This window comes from Falco rusticolus, chromosome 12 (assembly GCF_015220075.1).
Source record: "Falco rusticolus isolate bFalRus1 chromosome 12, bFalRus1.pri, whole genome shotgun sequence".
NCBI lineage: Eukaryota > Metazoa > Chordata > Aves > Falconiformes > Falconidae > Falco > Falco rusticolus.
In genome coordinates, this window is record NC_051198.1 from 8,743,203 (window position 1) to 8,759,947 (window position 16,745).

Sequence of the window (16,745 nt, forward strand, 5' to 3'; positions counted from 1 at the left end):
CAGTTCCTTTGTGAGGGACTCAAGATAAATTTTGATCTAAAGTGTTGATGTTGGAATGCTTCTTTACTCTCCCATAACAAAGTCCAATGAGAATTTCACATTCTGTCTTTTCTCCTTCTTACTACTTCTTTGCTGATCCTTTAGAAGAAACAGCTTTCAGGATATATTTCTTCTTTTTTCTATAGGCTAAATCAGGAGCTTCTACTGCTTTCAATTTAGCTCCCCTTCCTGCCACAAGAAAATTAATAGAAAAGCAGACCAAACGCCCAGGAGGAATTGTTGAACAAGTGGCATCTGAGCTGTAGAAAGGATTTCAAAAGCAGCTCACTCTGTCTGACTCCCTCTCATTTGAAAACCACCTACAAACCCTAGGGATGGATTAAAGCTAAGCATGGCCTGGATAATCTGCAAATGCAGGGCCCCAGTTGTAAGGAGGACAGCAGCAAAATAGTTGGGAGTATGGCTATTCCCCGAACCCGAAGGGCCTCTTTTGGAATGTGCAGTCTGGATCAACCGAACTATTCAACCCTGCCATAATCTGTGGTTGGTAAGCTCAGAAACTGCAGTCCCTGACCATGCTTCTCTGATGGTCCAGATGGTTTCAAGTGGAAACAGTTTAAAACTGAAATAAAAAACAATCAATAGTATTAGGCACCTCTTGATCACAACTTTCTAGCAGAAACTGCAAGTTAGAAGTGGTCAGTCCACTGCAGAGGCATCACAAGCAGCTGAAGAGGCCACAAGAGAGAAAGGAGATTTCTTAATAAAATGAACACAGGTGGCAGACAGGCTTGAAATCAGACAACTATTCATTTTGAAATCTACCTTTGACTGCTGCACTCTGGTTTCCCCAAGTGGATGGGACCCTTTCAATCGTGTTTGTATTGGGAAAAGATCAGTAGCACGAGTTCCCAATTTAGTATTTTTTCTTCCTCTGACAACAGCAAGCCAATGCTAAGAGTGAACAAAGCAGTGAAAAAAGTCATTGGTGAGTGAAGAACAATGAGAGCTGCTCTCCTGAAGAAAAGGACTTTGTATCTCAGACAACCATATAACCCCTTAAAAAAAATTCTGTTTGTTTGCTTTTGTAGAAAAGTCTCTCCACTGTATTTTCTTTCTTCTCAGTTTGCATTGACCTGGGCATACACACTAGACTGAAGCCAAGGGGCCGATATCAGGGAATCATCATCATTAAATGATGGCATCTGTAATAAAGTATGAAAAACCAACATCTATTTAAGGTAAAACAAATCATGTGTGGATGAGTTTGTCCAAATTAAAATTACATTCATTTTACCTTAAAGACAAAAAAAAAAAAAAAAAAAAAAAAAAGATGGGGGGTGGGGGGTGGGCAAGAGGAGATAAAGTGTTATGTTTTCATGTCCCTGGTCCTGAACCAATCCCCAAAGAACAAAAAGCCCACCTGTAGAGGCTTTGGAGGAAGGAATCTATGTGACATTTAGTAATGACAATTTATCCCAGTTTTACATCTTCTGACCAGAAGAGATGATTTTATGGACTACAAGCACTGCCAGTAACTGCTACACTTGGGAAATAAATAAATAATGCACAGGGCCAGGTATAAGAAATCAAAACCTAATAAAACTGACAGCTAAACTAGGTATTACTTGTCATTATTCAGGAGGTAAGAATTGTGACTAAATACTGTACAAGGATTGAGAATAGTAGAAATACCCTTGTTGTCTGACAATTCCCTCAAAAAAAGATGGAAAAAACCCAATAAACTCATTAAATTTTAATGCACTGAAATTCAATTATAAATCTACAGAAGTGATTAATGAAGAGAAAAATGTTAAAAGAAACAGTTATAAATAGAAGCTGTGTATCATTGCCACTGGCTTTTCAACTGCAAGATTCATTAAAAAAGAAAGCAAATAGCAGAAGTGGCCTGGTGAAAGATCTGTATATTCAAAAGCCTGTTTGCTTTCTCAACTATGTTACCTGGTCAAATAAAATATACTACCTCTTCCAGAAGCTGTCCTTTTATATCCCCAAAACATCAGAGCTACAACAAAGTTAAGAAAACAAATACATTTTAAAGGCTTTAGCTAAAAGTAATTTGTCAAGCATTCTAGATATACAGTCATTTGAAAAAGAGAGTTGAAAAATGTACTGTCAAATAATTGCATTAATTTTGAATGTACATAATCACTTTTCAGTGCATTCCACCTGTGAACTGTTGTTCAGAAGTATTTCTGGCAAAATAGTTGCTTAGGTTCTTCGACACTTGCTCCTAAACCAATGTTTTGGCATTCTAATAAACCTAACTTTAGTAGATTCAAACAGCAATGAAAGTCTAGATATTGCAAAACAGTTTGCCTTAAAATATCAGAATTAAATCTGAATTAAGCATGCAGAAGAACCTGATTTTTGTATCTGCAGTGACATCTAGTGCAAGAAACCAAAAACACATTTAAACAGGCTTCTAGAGAAAGAGAAGCTATTACTATTTATTGTGTGATTTCTGATGGAGATTAAAAAGAACAATTCATATCAGCCCTTTTAAAATGTTCTTAGTATCTTGTCTTCTGCACAACACTTAAAAGCCAGCTGAAGGGAATCCCGTTAAGCATAATATGTTAATAAGAGGCTATTTAACACAAAGGTGCGTTTTTCTTTTCCATACATATTCCGTTTGATAAATGCACATATATTTCATAATTATTGGAGGGCAAACAATTCTTGAGAAAGCAAAAATCCCTAGGAACAGAGTTGTTATTCTATTTATTCTATCAACTTTTCTAAAACAAAACAAATTCAGCAGTAACATCAGACTTAAATTCTTTCTGCCAGCTCAATGGATATGCAATCCTATTTTAATTTTGCAGTGATTTTTAAACCTTACTTAAAAATTCAGGCAGAAGACATAGCTTGTAGAAAGAAAACAAAAACTGGAAGCAGCAATGAGTGTTGTCTAATACAGATGACAAATAGAAGAAGTTATAAAATAACAAATAAAATTTGTCAAATGAAAGTACAGATTTAAATCTCCTGTTAAAAGTATACAGCTATGCTTCAGAGCCAACAACAGACATTCTAACCAAAACGCAACACCAACATGTCTAACTAGCAACAATTTTACAAAAATGATTCACTTACTGAAATGTGAAAAAAAAAAAAACTTAGAAACAAGTGTTATTCCTGCCAAACACACAAATAAACACATATGCCAAAGCTGAAAATGAACAGTTTAAATCCAGTATCATGCATCCATCGTTTTGTATATAAATGCACACCATTCCTTTAACTGCCCCCCCCCCTTTTTTTTCACTTGACCTGTAAATACAACCATTTTAGAACCTGCGTTTTAAAGGCATGTGTCCAGAAGTGTTAAAGTCACACGTACTTTTTAAGAGCAGGATTAAAGCCTGTATTGGTGTCTTTTGTAAAAACCTCACAACATGCAGATTTTAAATACCTGATTTACCCAACCATAAAACAATTAGATTGATATAAATAATTACAAATATCAAGATATATTTCTGTTCATCAGATAATTGTACGTAATTTATCTATTTATAAATTATAAAAAATCTCCAGCCATTCTTTAGTGATCTAGGACAACTACATTATACATTAAGTTCCTCACATTCCAATAATACTATGGAATAGGCACAAAACCCTCAAGTTTTTGTGGGTTACTAAAGGCATTGAATGGGGAAGTGTCACAAGTACTGGTTTTTGGACAAGCAGCACATGCTACGGTTAATGGACTATCATCATTACTAGTGATGCAATAAGTACTTCTTAAAAGTTCTAAAGTTTGCACAACAAGGGCTTGCACAACTTCTCTGCCCTACAGCCATCAAAAAGTGGATTTAGTAGACATAAGAATTTTATGTGAAAGTAGGTGTTGAGAGCACTTTTCACCTGGGAACTGAGGTTGTTAAAACAAAGACATGAAGGAATGAAGAAAACCAATGCTTATGGAAGGGCACGGTACTGGGGTAGAACACAAATGAGAAGAGGAAAAGGAGACAAGGCAGTCAAGGTTAATAGGAAGTAACAAAAAGGTATAGAACAGCAAAATGGTGATGTATGCCCAGCCTTACAGGCAGAAGAACAGAGACAGTGGGGTTTAAATACCATTCAGCAACTGTGGTTTAAAAATTATCTGGAAATACAAATAAATGTAGACTAATGCAGCATTTATATAGAACACAAACTGCTCTTGACAGAGTTCACTATGGTATACAAGCCAGCACGGAAAGGAAATGATTAAAATCAAAATCTATTAGCTTCTGCCACCCTAATCGGCACCTCATAAAGAACACCACAATTACTTTTAGTCTCCTAGTGTCTTTGCTGTGTATAGCCGAGATTCCTAAAGAAAGGAAATTCCCCTGTTTAGATGAGTACTTCTACCAAAATAATTGTTTGTTATTAGTCTGCATTTATTCATAATGGATAGTTAAGAATATTTCATCCCCCCCCCCCCCCAAAAAAAAGCATGATCTAAAAGAATAATGATAGATGTTAATGCTTGAAGTCAGACATACAGTTTTCCTCCCCAGGTAGGAACAATCATTGTTAAGGCATAAAAATGTTCTACTCGCCAGTACTCAACCAAAGAGCACAAAAAAGAAAAAGATCAAATAAACAGTGCTCAATAACATATTTACACAACATGTAGTAAAGTGCTGCAACAGAATTAGTATTATTGATGAAAGGGAGCCTGTGTCACTAAATCCAACAGGAGAAAGCCAGGTGAAGCAGCTACTAGTTAAACTATTGATCATGAGAATTAGACACACATACAAAAAAAAAAGACCTTGTCTTTTAATAGAGTCTGTGAAGACAGATCTTTGCATCCTCTGACATCAGTTGAGCTCTGCCACACAAAGCTAATGACACAATTAGAATCAAACAACAGGATAACAAAAAAGGTAAATCTAAAATTACTTCAAACTACAAAAAAAAAAAAAAAAAAGAGCATGCTAAAAGTCAAACCAATTACTACACAAACAGTAAAGGGGAGAAGAAATCTAAAAGAAAGTTTGGAAGAAAAACCAGCAGAGAATTATAAAAAGGAGTACACGTTTCACAAAGATTAATATAAAAGCTGCTAAAGGTTAGAGAAAGAAACTGGAACATGCACAAAAGATGACAAAAATAAGATGCCAGTAAAAGAAAAAAGATCTGTAAAAGAATGACAACACATGCGGTCAAATATAGCAGACACATCAAAAGAAGTTTTGTACCAATTAAAGCCTCAAAGAAAGAGAAAAATCGAAAGTTGGATAGGTTACCCTAACATCTTAGAAAGTATCCAAAGAAATTACAAACCGCAGGATTGATCTTTAACAGAACAATATAAAAAGGACTAAACCAAGGAAAAGAGCAAATAGTTTTTCTTCCCTCCTCTTCTTCTTTTGGGGGATGTGTACAGAAGAACATTAACAGAAGGGAAAAAAATCCATAGAAAGATTCAGTTAGTGAGATGAAAGCAAAAATGCTACAGTGAAGTGCTGAGATTGCAAGACACCTGAAGATAGAGAAGCATGTAAAGCAGTGCTGTTTTATAAAGTGCAATTCTTTTGACAGCTGGGGGCATTGGAGGAAATAACCCAAAGCCTATGGGCTTCAAATTAAACACTATTTCTTTGGTTGTCAATGCAGTATTTTACCTAATGCTGAAGCATCATTCCACATACTTATTAAGTTTATTAAGCATTAAAATCTACTCCATCTGATAAAAGAGAGGGACAGAGGACAGATTGTAATACCAGGTTAGTAAGGTTAGAGTGTCATGTTGTACGATAGCAAGGTCAAGGATGTAAACAAACATCACCACTGGAAGCCATGCTTGTCACTTCAGGCAGATTAACACCACTGAGAAGCTGCCGTGCCACGCACTAAACAATACTTCATATAGAGTCAGCACCAATTTAAAACCCCGATGTAGGCAGTGTCCTAATCCTTGCATAAGGAAAACAGGAGAATTTGAGCTTTATGTTGGTGTGAGCTGACAGTAATTCCAACTCCGGAGGAACCCAGACAGTCACTCTGCAAAAGGGCTCCTTCCAAATGCATGACAGACAGCACGCTATCAGTACTACCATCACCAGTCCAGGATGCCCAATCTGACAATGGCACATATGAAGGATTATACAAGATGTTCACAGCTGATCATGGCATTCAGCCATACAGACTCAGCACCAAATCCAGAACTGATAACATTTATAGATAGAATAGTTCAACATAGTCTAATGATGCAGACGGATGGAAAACCGTAACTTCGGGTGAACTACATAGAGACAAGTGTCAAAGAGGATAAAAGCTACAAGCAGAAATAAGGAAGTACACTGGGATTGCATGTCAGCTGCACACATGGCACTGTGCCTACTGAAATAACTGAATTTTAAGCTGCCAAATACTTTCTATCAAAAACTTGCCTTCACACAGTATTCTCTCTTCCTCAGTATTTTCTAGCTGAACAGTATTTTCCATTCTCTATGAATTATTTTCAAGGTAGCATTTAGATGTTGCTGGTCTAATTCAAAACAAGGTTCAAAATAACTGGCAAGGGTGAACAAGTCTGAGGAACATCTTCCCTGCAAAACAGTAAGCATCACTTCTTTGTCAGGCCTGATGAAAGCACTGTATTCAGTAAAAGCTGGGTAACTTTTTCCAGCAGTATCTGTTGATCTAGTAGAAGACACCAGTATGCCCTATGAATCTGGCTTCCTGTATACTACAAGGCTTATGCAAAATCCTTTCAATTATTTTGGATTTAAACAGTAACAGATTTTCCCACCAGCCTGTGAGAACAATTCAAAACCACGTGAACTCTGATATTTAGAACAGAGTATGAAAAGGCATAACTACATATAATAAAGTAGGAGATACCATTCTGCTGCTAGCAAGTGCACTTGCATCTGGCAGGTGTATATGAATAGGTAATAGGTAGCTGTTTACACGAATTCTCAAATCAAGTGCCTAAAAGATTTGGAACAAAAGGTGTTAGGGACTGAAAACCAAGAGGTTTTTAATTCTCCAAGCCTGCTGCAGAGCAGGAGCTGAAGGGCAGCAGCTATCTCAGGACTGCAAGCCCAGGGGGAGGCAGGAGGAAGTAGGTTTTAAACATAAGTGCAACGTGAAGTTCTAAGTACCTTAATGAACAATTGTCCTGAAAGTTACTGAATTATGGCATGGAAGAAGCCACAGTTGTGACTGCAGTGAGGTAGACATACAAAGACAGTCTCATTTCTCAAGGGGTGATGAGACACTGTAGTTTTACAAACAGATGTGTACGGTCTCAGTGTGCAAGAAGGAGGTACATCAGTAACAAAACAAAAAAGCCAGCAAACTTAAAGGTATAAGTCCATTACAAGAAACTCCACTGTGCTCTATAGTTTAAAATCTGCTTTCCAGTGACTCAGTCTGGCAAACTTCCAAAAAAAAAAAAAAAAAAAAAGCCCTTTTCTACTCATATGCTGGCAGTTATTTCAGGAATCGTTAAACAGGGAGTGAATAAAAATATGGATAGCTTCAGTAAAATAGTGTAAAATAAAACAACCAAGAAATCTTTAGCAGATTCTCAGTTTTTTGGGGCCAAGAAAGTTTTATAAACTGCCTTTAACCCAAAAGTGAAATATAAGCTATGTTCATGTACTCAAATATCAGCATATAAAAGTGCAAAATACAGAAGCTGTATGAATTAAACTAACACAAGCTCAGTACCAGAAAAGCAGAATTACAGTGTCTGAGTTTAAATCCTTTTTATTCAACTATTTAACAAATGCAGGTTTCACTTGTTTATGTAATTTGTTCAGTTAACACCTCCTACAATTCTTTAATTTCTGTGCAAGAATCAGTGCATTTCCAACATAAAGCTTTATAAACTTCTCATATGCTACATCATGTTCACTTTCACATTTGACCAAAATTCACAAATTCTTCATGTAACAATGAACTCCCTAACCCAGATGTGAGTAAAGAGGAAATTAATGGAGTTCTATACACATATAGATGCTTCAAAATAACACAGAAGTAACATAAAACTGGACCAAAACATCTCTGAAGAATATGCAAATGGTAATTCCCAGTTCACTATCAAGACAGACATTAAACGGTCCATTCTGTCATGCCATCTGCTAAGCAGTTACCCACCCTGCTCTGTTGTCTATGCTATCTGTGCTTTATTTTTATTTTTAAGCATGGAGTCATTCAACTTATTTGGAAGTCAGACAAAAGACACAGTGGTGAACTTACAAAAAATCTGAAGGAATCGAAAAGTGATATACAGCAAAAATGAACTACAAAAATCAAGTTTCAGTGATAAGGAGAATTAAAAAATTACTTCTAAATGCTTTCTTGGATTGCACTCCAAACAAGTTAATGCTCAGCATATACAGCAAGTCATGAAAGCTTAACCTTTGTTTTCAAAATTCTTATTTAATAAAAAATAATAGTTAAATTAGAATACTTAAAATATTTGAAAAAAATGTTAGTTTACATTATGAAAAAAATTGTGGGAATTACTCTTGTGTGTGTGTTTGTGCACGTGCACACGTGTGCTTGTATGCGTGTATGGAATTGTGAAGTGTCCCATTAAAATATTACCTCAGACTATCACCTTAATTGTGAGCCAAATACCAGTATAAAATCTTACCAGTACAACTGGACAGCAGGAAAGCAAAGATTCATGCAAAGAACACAAAAATCTCAGCAATGTAAAAATTTTACATCATGCAAAACAGAGAGTATGGAAATTGTCAAGTTGCCCTTTTAGATATGTACTAAATCTACAAAACGCAAGAGAGGACTGTGAGGATTTAACTGCTTCAGCAGTCCAGAGCCAGAGTGCAACATAGGCCAGCTTATATGAACCAGCTGCAAAAATCCCTGTGCTTGGGATTCCAGAGCATGCTTAGATCAGATGCATCTGTTTGGTTTGACGAAGACCTACTGGAGGAGATTCAACTGCAGAAAACCCGTTGAAAGTTGCTTTTAAAGTTTACAAGCGATTTCTGGCTGAAACATAAATGCGAAGGCCGATGCAAAAATATGTGTCCACTATGCACTGCATGCACCGAGACACCCAGTATAACATAAAAGGTGATTATTCACAGGTCTTGCTGATACAACACAACTACCAAGGGGATGAGGGATCCACTTGTCCCTGCCTCAGGTCTTCTTTTCATTTGCAACTCAAAATAAAATCCACCACATATATTCAGTAATTTAAAGACTTGTTGGAGATCAGCTGTTTTGCACTGAGGTCACTAAGGTGAAGGAAAGGGTTGTGTTAACTTTTGTTTATATTATTTAAAAATCTTATTCAGGAATACCACTGTGCCTGAATATTTACTCTTAAAAACCCTCAAAAACTAATTCTCCAGTATAAGCTAAAACAAGCCTGAGAAAATTTTGTGTTATTAAAAGCAGACAAAGAAGGTGATGTAGAAGAGGATCTTTTTTTTTTTTTGAAGGAAAATTGTTAAGGCTAGTGTAAAAGACAAGCTGAAAAATTATTTATTTGCCTTACTTTCAGAATATCTTGAGTTTCGTTCCACTTGTTTGTCCACTCCTTGGTCAGCTCTTGTACCTATAAAAGAAAACAAATATTGGGGGGGAGGGAAAAATCACATCTCTTCTAAAGTCCTTGATAACGCATTCTCAGAAAGGTACTAAACCTCTGTGCAATTCTTCGTGAAGTTTAATACTTAAATATTTAGAACAGGACTATTGCTCCTACATTAAGTGGCCATAGCTACAATATCTCTCTCCCAAAAAGGAAAATCACAAAATTCTTATTTTATAGTACCAAATGAAGGACAGGGATAGCCACTTCAAATAATGGCAGGCATTTTCAAGGAAATGGAATAATTCCATAAACTGCTTCATCAGTACTATGAAGTCTACTGCCACACATTGATCCCTTAGCTGTAACAAAACAACAGCTCTTTTCCTAAGGCACAGGTAGGCATGTTCAGGCTAAAATACCCTCCCAGAGGACAGTATGGAGAAAAAGCAGCAGACAGGCAGCCTTCAGGAGAGAACCAGAACAATGTTTGCTACAACTTAGAAATCACACACTTGGTAGAAACAAGCACAGAAGTCAGAAGCTGCTTGCAAAGGCATTACACACAAAATTTTACTATTTAAATTCTCTTCATCTGCAGAAAAGCTGGGGGGGGGGGAACCAGCTATGTGCTTTTATTACTTTAGATATAAAACCACTGTTAAAAAAAAAAAAAAAAAAAAAAAAGAAAGTCTTCAATGCAGTTCCTCCAAACACCTCCACATTTGCCATGTACAGCCTAGCTTCCCAGTTGTCTTTGCAAATCAGCTGCAAATTAATCAATGCGAACTAAAGAAAATTCTCCTATCTCCACCTGTATCTCAAGATTTCAATAACAGAAAGCAAGCACATTTTTCCATGCATCATTATCATTCCTGCTGCTGCTAGTCGAAATGTTAAAAAAAAAATTGAAAAGATTAAAGAAAAACATGAAGGTCTATCGTAAGTCTGTTCATCATACCAGCACAATTTTTATTCCTCAGAAACAATTTAAAAATTGTTCTTATATAAGGACAAACCAACTCATTAAAGAAACCCACCATATATTAGTCAGATAATTTAAATATGGTGATAAAGTCTTTAGATCTGTATAAACAAATTAATTATTGCACTCATTCAATTATAAAAAAGCTATTACCACTGCAGCATCTACTACAATTCTTCAGTAATTATGTCTATTGTAATTATCATGAATAGTAATCACATAACCTTTTAATGAGGCTGACAAAAGATAATAAAATATGCTCGATATACTCCCCACGCAGAGGGGCCAACACTTCTGAGCAGGACAAGCAGTGATTACTGTCAGAGCATGAATAACACTCTAATTAGCATAGAGTCAGCAGTTTATTTTACTCAGCTACTCTTAGATAAAAGCTTTTCATTTGTGCACAAAAATAAAAGCACACTACACATAACTAACAATATTATCATTCCCCTCTGATTCAGCTAAAAACTTTTTAAAACCTAGTATGAATATGACAAAAAATAGTTTGCAACTGAAGGCTCATACTATGGTTAAGTAGGTCCTGCTGCAATTATAGAATACAGCACAGTAAGGATTCCTCCATATACTACAGAGTTGGAAAATGCATTCCTAGCAGAAAGCTGGCTGATGGAGAAGCCTGGAGTCTACTTTGCAGCTATAGTTCATACTAATACACATATTACTTTCATTTTTGTCAAGAAGTTTATTGTTAAGGTATCATTTCATTGAAAAGTATTTCAACATGTTTTAAAAATTGGTATTACCAACAGGAATCCTGAGAAGCACATACTGTACCAACTACTTAGGTCAAAACAGGATTCTCAAAGCAATGTATTCATTCTTTCACCTTCTGTAAAGGTCTAAGCAGTACCAGTATAAACCTTATTATTTGAAACAGGTAAGAAGCCCTTATTTTTTCAAGGCATCATATCTACATTTGATTGGCATCTTACTGACAATATTCAGCACTAAATATTTGCTGCCACATAGCGGAATGATTCCAAATACTTTTCTCTCTCCTCTTCCAAAGTCTGAGTAATAGCATTTTTTTAAAAACAGTTTGCAGTAGTTTTACAAACAGGCTATAGAAAAGAATTAAAACAGAATGATAGAATAAAGAATGAAAGATTGCAAATTAGAGAGAGTACCATTGTATCTATATTCTTTTGGAATCTGTGAGTATATCTATACCTGTTTGGGAATCTTTCCCAGCCTCTACGCTGGGCTGGATTATTAAAACAGCTTGTTGTGAGGCACACTACAAAGTATTGAGACCCTCCCCCAAAAAGACAGCTAATTAGGTACTGAACATATTTGTACATATCAGATTTAAAGACTGAAGTTTTCTGAAAGCCTATCCCACAACACAAGTTATTAATTACTTGAAAAGAGTTGACCATTTTCCCCATAAATCTTTTACTGCAGAATGCTTTGCTACCGTGATTACTGGTTACTGATTACTCTGATTTAGTGGCTTTTCCCTCTCCATTCCATTTACAAATATACATTTTTACTGAAGCAAGCTGGCCTGGGAACAAATATTTTCATTAAACAGAACTGTTATATAAATATCAGATACACTTTGTTCTTAGTTATAATGTTACCTTACATTAGTAGGATAACAAAACTACAAGTTCACACATTGTTTTTTTTTAAAAAAAGCACTAAGAGACAATGCTGTTTGGTGGGAGAAAAATCTAGTTGTGTATCAAAAAAAACATCCTGAAAATTATCAACACTCTTGCATCCAGACGCCCTCCCCCTTTTCTTTGGTTTTTTTTTTGTTGTTGTTGTTTAAAAAATGTTTTATGAAATTATAACTCACCCTTGCTTCATTCTGCTGAAGCTTTTCTTCCATACTTAAAGCTGTTGGAGAATCCAAGAGGGCAATCTAAAATTGTAAAATGTAAGGATCATCAAGTTAAAAAAAAAAAAAAAAAAAGAAAAAAGTTAAAATTTCTGGTGGAACCAAATGAAAGAAATGCAGTTCAACTTTTTTGATTATTTAGGATGAAGTGTTTTGAACTCCAATATACACAATTTTACCTTGAAATACTGTAAACAGACCAATCAAAATCTTGTCAAAAGGAGCTATTTCAAACACAAATCATTGGTTTCAGTACTATCTTCATTCACTATGTATATACATGGTCACACACATTCAGACACTGAAACTTGAGACATGTTTACAATGTGTAATTCCTGATACAGCTATCTTATTTCCATGAAACATGCAAATTTATTATGCATCATACTTAACCATTTCACTATTACGCGTATGTATATTGTTTAACTTTAATAAATATGTATTAAGGTAACCGGCCTTAGAAAAGGAAAACTACTACACAACACACACACACACGCAAGCAATACTCATGTGACCTTCTACACTGAATCCAGCACTATATTTTGATAACCAGTATCTTCAGTGATCTACAGAAGCATTTGCAATACAGTATTCTAGGAATATAAAGGAAAACCACAAAAGAAATTATACAGAGATTTATATTCTACTGTGCATACATAACACCACCTGCTGTTTTACCAACCATCACAAATTCCATTAAGTTAAGTAAGCCCTCTGTTGTCTCCCACACAGCCATCTATCACACCCTATGGCTGAAGCAGATTTATTTTGTGATAACCCCTGTTTTACAGCTTGGAACTAGGTTAAAGCATTAGATCTTCAAAGGGGTCCAAGTTTCACCTACTTTGCTAACTTTAAATCAAAACATATTCGAAAATAAATTAATTTCCCCCTCCCAAAGAATACAGGAGAAACACAAGTATAATAGAGTAATGCAACCCCACAAAGAGTTTCTAATTGTTTGTGACAAAGCAGAGCTCTCCGCTTCAGTCATCTACAATTCTTATTACTGCTTCCAGCTGTGGTCCCATTACCTTTTCCAGCAAATGTTTTACAGCACAAAATCTAGCTGAAGTGCTAGCCTTCTATTAAAACAAAGTCTATGCTGAACTGACATTTGACATTGCACAGCCCATCTAAAATAAAATTAGAGAGTTCTAGAAATAAATCTGAAGTACCATTTCAAATACTTTCAAATGGTAATTGTTCAAGTATGACATCTAGCAGTCCCGAGCGACATTATTTAGAAGAGACGACTGGCCTGAACCAATCGCATATTCCTTATTGTTAGCTTGTTTTCACCATCCTGGAAACAGATGAGAAATTAAGGCTAACTGAGCTGTGCAGTTTATAGTGGCTAATACTGACAGAAGGAAAAAGAACAAAGAGGATCATGCAAAAGGGAAGTATAGCATGATGCTTTTTCTTACACCACCACTGAAAATACTTCTACACATTTAGCACATTACATGCTTTCTAATGTACTGTGCAGTCAAACACAAGTAAAATGTATTGTTCAAACTAATCCATACTCCTACATCTTTTTATTTACACATTTATTTACACATCAATACTTCATACCTTCTACTTCTTTTAAGATACTAGATAAAAGTAGCTCTTCAGTCCATCAGGCTAGACGCAGGAAATGTTACTGCTCAGTCTCCTTATGCTGTGGTGACAACCTATTCCATAGCACACTGCAATCAGGCTCTGATTATATTAAGAGAAAACTAAAAGCTTTGGGATGACAATTTTTCTGCCCTTATGTTAACAGGTAATCTACTGGCCATATGGAAACTGATTCAATCAGGAAAATAATATTCATTCATAGCCTCATAGAGCTTGTTTACTCAAATCAATATAACGAAAGATAATTATCTCATTACATTCTAGAAATAGATGTTACAACTCAAGGAAAATTACACATAAATTTCAAGTAAAGCTAACCTGATTCCCTTGAGCAAGCAGGGCTTTTAATCGGGCAATTTCAGCTCTCAGCTCACGGATCAGTTTGACGTTAGGATCTTCATTAATAGTAGGCTTGTTGATGATGTTTTTGGCTCTATTTGCATAGCGAAGTGTACTTAAAGTTTCTCCATAATTGACATCAGCAGGTGAAATAGCTAAGGAGATGAAATCAGAAACAGTTTATCCAGCACCATATGTTTCATTTAATAAAGTTAGTTTGTATTTTTGAAGTCAGATAAACTCAATGTGGATGAAGAGACAGAAATACATGATTAACCAGTATGGCTACAGTTTGTTCCAATTCTTCACCTAGCTCCACTGCTTTCATGTCACTGTAATTTTGCTTAGTAAACACAGTATTAGAAGAGTGAATTAGAATAATCAGGTCTAACAATCAAGCACTGTAAAAAGATATTGCTGTCAATCCACTTACATTTCTCTGGTAAGCGTAAACATCCTATATGAACACTTCATAGGTTTTCTTGCAATTTTTTTACAACAGTAAGAAAAATGGTGAGCATTTTGTAAGTGTCAATGTAATCACTGAATAGAAAAATAATTTCAGGTAGAAACACAGTAGGTTCAGTCCACATTTTGAAGGGAAATTAAACAGCATTCAAACAAAAAGCAGACATGAAAACAAAAACGAGAAGAGCTTCTGTAATTTACAAACCTAGCTGTTCTGCTGAGCTGCAGGTATCTGGCAGCCTACAGAACTGTTAACTGTCTGATGCATCAAGAGAAACCAGTATTATTTTTATGGGCAACTTAACCAGGAAAACCAACAGAGTTTAAATAAAAGTGCTAATGCTATTCTTCACTAAATTTTCCTAATAATATACAAGATGTTCCCAATTAAAAAGATAATTACTGCATCTAAACAGATGATAAAAACACAGATGAAAACACCATGTAGAAATGATGAGGGACCAGAAATGTTAATAATCAAACCAAACAAGAGACCCAGAGAACCAGACAATGAAAATACATGAAAAAATAATCAAGCAACCAAAATATTCTGGTCTTCCTCATTCTCTCAACAGTAATAAACATTCTTTTTGTGGTAGAGACTCCCTGAATTAGGGGAGACGCACTTGGCAACAGACTATACTTCCCCTAGCTCACACTACCACTTCCCTACTTTATCTACTGCCTCTTCTACACTACTCAATTATTCTCTTTCTGGAGGGCTGTTACAATATGTTATAGAAATATGACAAATCAGAATTGGAGGTATTTTTAAGAACCTTTCCTACAGTTTGAGATGATCTTCCTGCTTTTTTGGTGTTTAGTTACAGAAAAGGCAGGCCAAACATATCCAGACAGCTTGTCAGGCTCTGTTAGGCAATTCGGCCACATTACTAGTAGAGTTACTATTGGAGAAAAGATCAACCATCAGGGCTCTACCTAGCAGAAGCATCATTAATAGATGAGGAAGTAGTTGAAAAAGAGCTGAGCACTGTAATTATTAGTGTAGGCACTGAAAGTTCAGTGTGTCTAAAACTTCTCTTCCCAATCTTTCTGTCAAAAAAAACCCAAAAACAAACAAAAAAAACCCCAAACCCAAACCCTAAAAACACTAAACAAATGACTTAACCATGTAACTGAAAGAAAACATCAAGAAGAAAGATGCCAGTACAGTGTTACTTAAACTGCCAGAAAAACAAAGCAGTCTGGTCCAAGATCTTCTTTTGGTACTACTACGCATAAGGAAAAGTAGCATGGATTCCACAATCATCCCCAAAATCATGCATCAAAAGAACTGCTATGCAAAGAATTTGACTATTACACAGCAACTGAAGAACCAGAATATGATCCAATGCATTTTATTCCCTTGATTCTGCTCTTCCACCATTCCCACAAGAGGACTGCATCAGTTACACTGCATTTCATTTGAGCAGGAAAGTGACAAATTTCAACGCTGCTCTTTTCTTCACACCTTGTGTCTCCAAGATCCAAAATCCTCCCCTCCCCTTAATCATCTCCCCAGCTTCACTTGTGGTTTTTTGAGGAATGGAATTCCCATTACAATTCGTTGAAAAAACTGCAATACGTATGTTGTAGGTAGGTTTTTAAACCAAATTATCATTACAGAGCTTCCTACAGGTAAAAAGGAAACTGTAAGAAAAGTTTGCAAAATTACATCATAAATAAATTTAGACAAAAAGTTAAAAAGCTGTGTGCATTCAAAAAGTAGGTTAAATAAAGATGACTGTCTTAATCACTTAATGTCAAAAGAGACCAGGTTGTTTCTGCTGCTAATACAACAAACACCACCACAAGTTTTGGAAAAGCAAACTGGTGCATATATCAGTATTGACTAGACGCACAAAGCTGGTGGGATTGTTTTGGGTTTGTTTTTTTTACTGGGGATG

The 16,745-nt window shown here is 35.7% G+C and overlaps 1 protein-coding gene across 6 annotated transcripts in view; it reads right to left on the reverse strand.

Moving 5' to 3' along the window:
* Nucleotides 1-16,745, reverse strand: part of KIF16B (kinesin family member 16B) — a 142,559-nt gene that overhangs the window by 94,629 nt on the left and 31,185 nt on the right. For all 6 annotated transcript variants that reach the window (XM_037405676.1, XM_037405678.1, XM_037405677.1 and 3 more), the window contains exons 10-12: nt 14,350-14,525; nt 12,361-12,426; nt 9,512-9,571 (exon numbers count right to left, since the gene is read on the reverse strand). In XM_037405676.1, the coding sequence (XP_037261573.1) occupies nt 9,512-9,571; nt 12,361-12,426; nt 14,350-14,525 (302 nt within the window). The remainder of the gene's footprint in view (nt 1-9,511; nt 9,572-12,360; nt 12,427-14,349; nt 14,526-16,745) is intronic.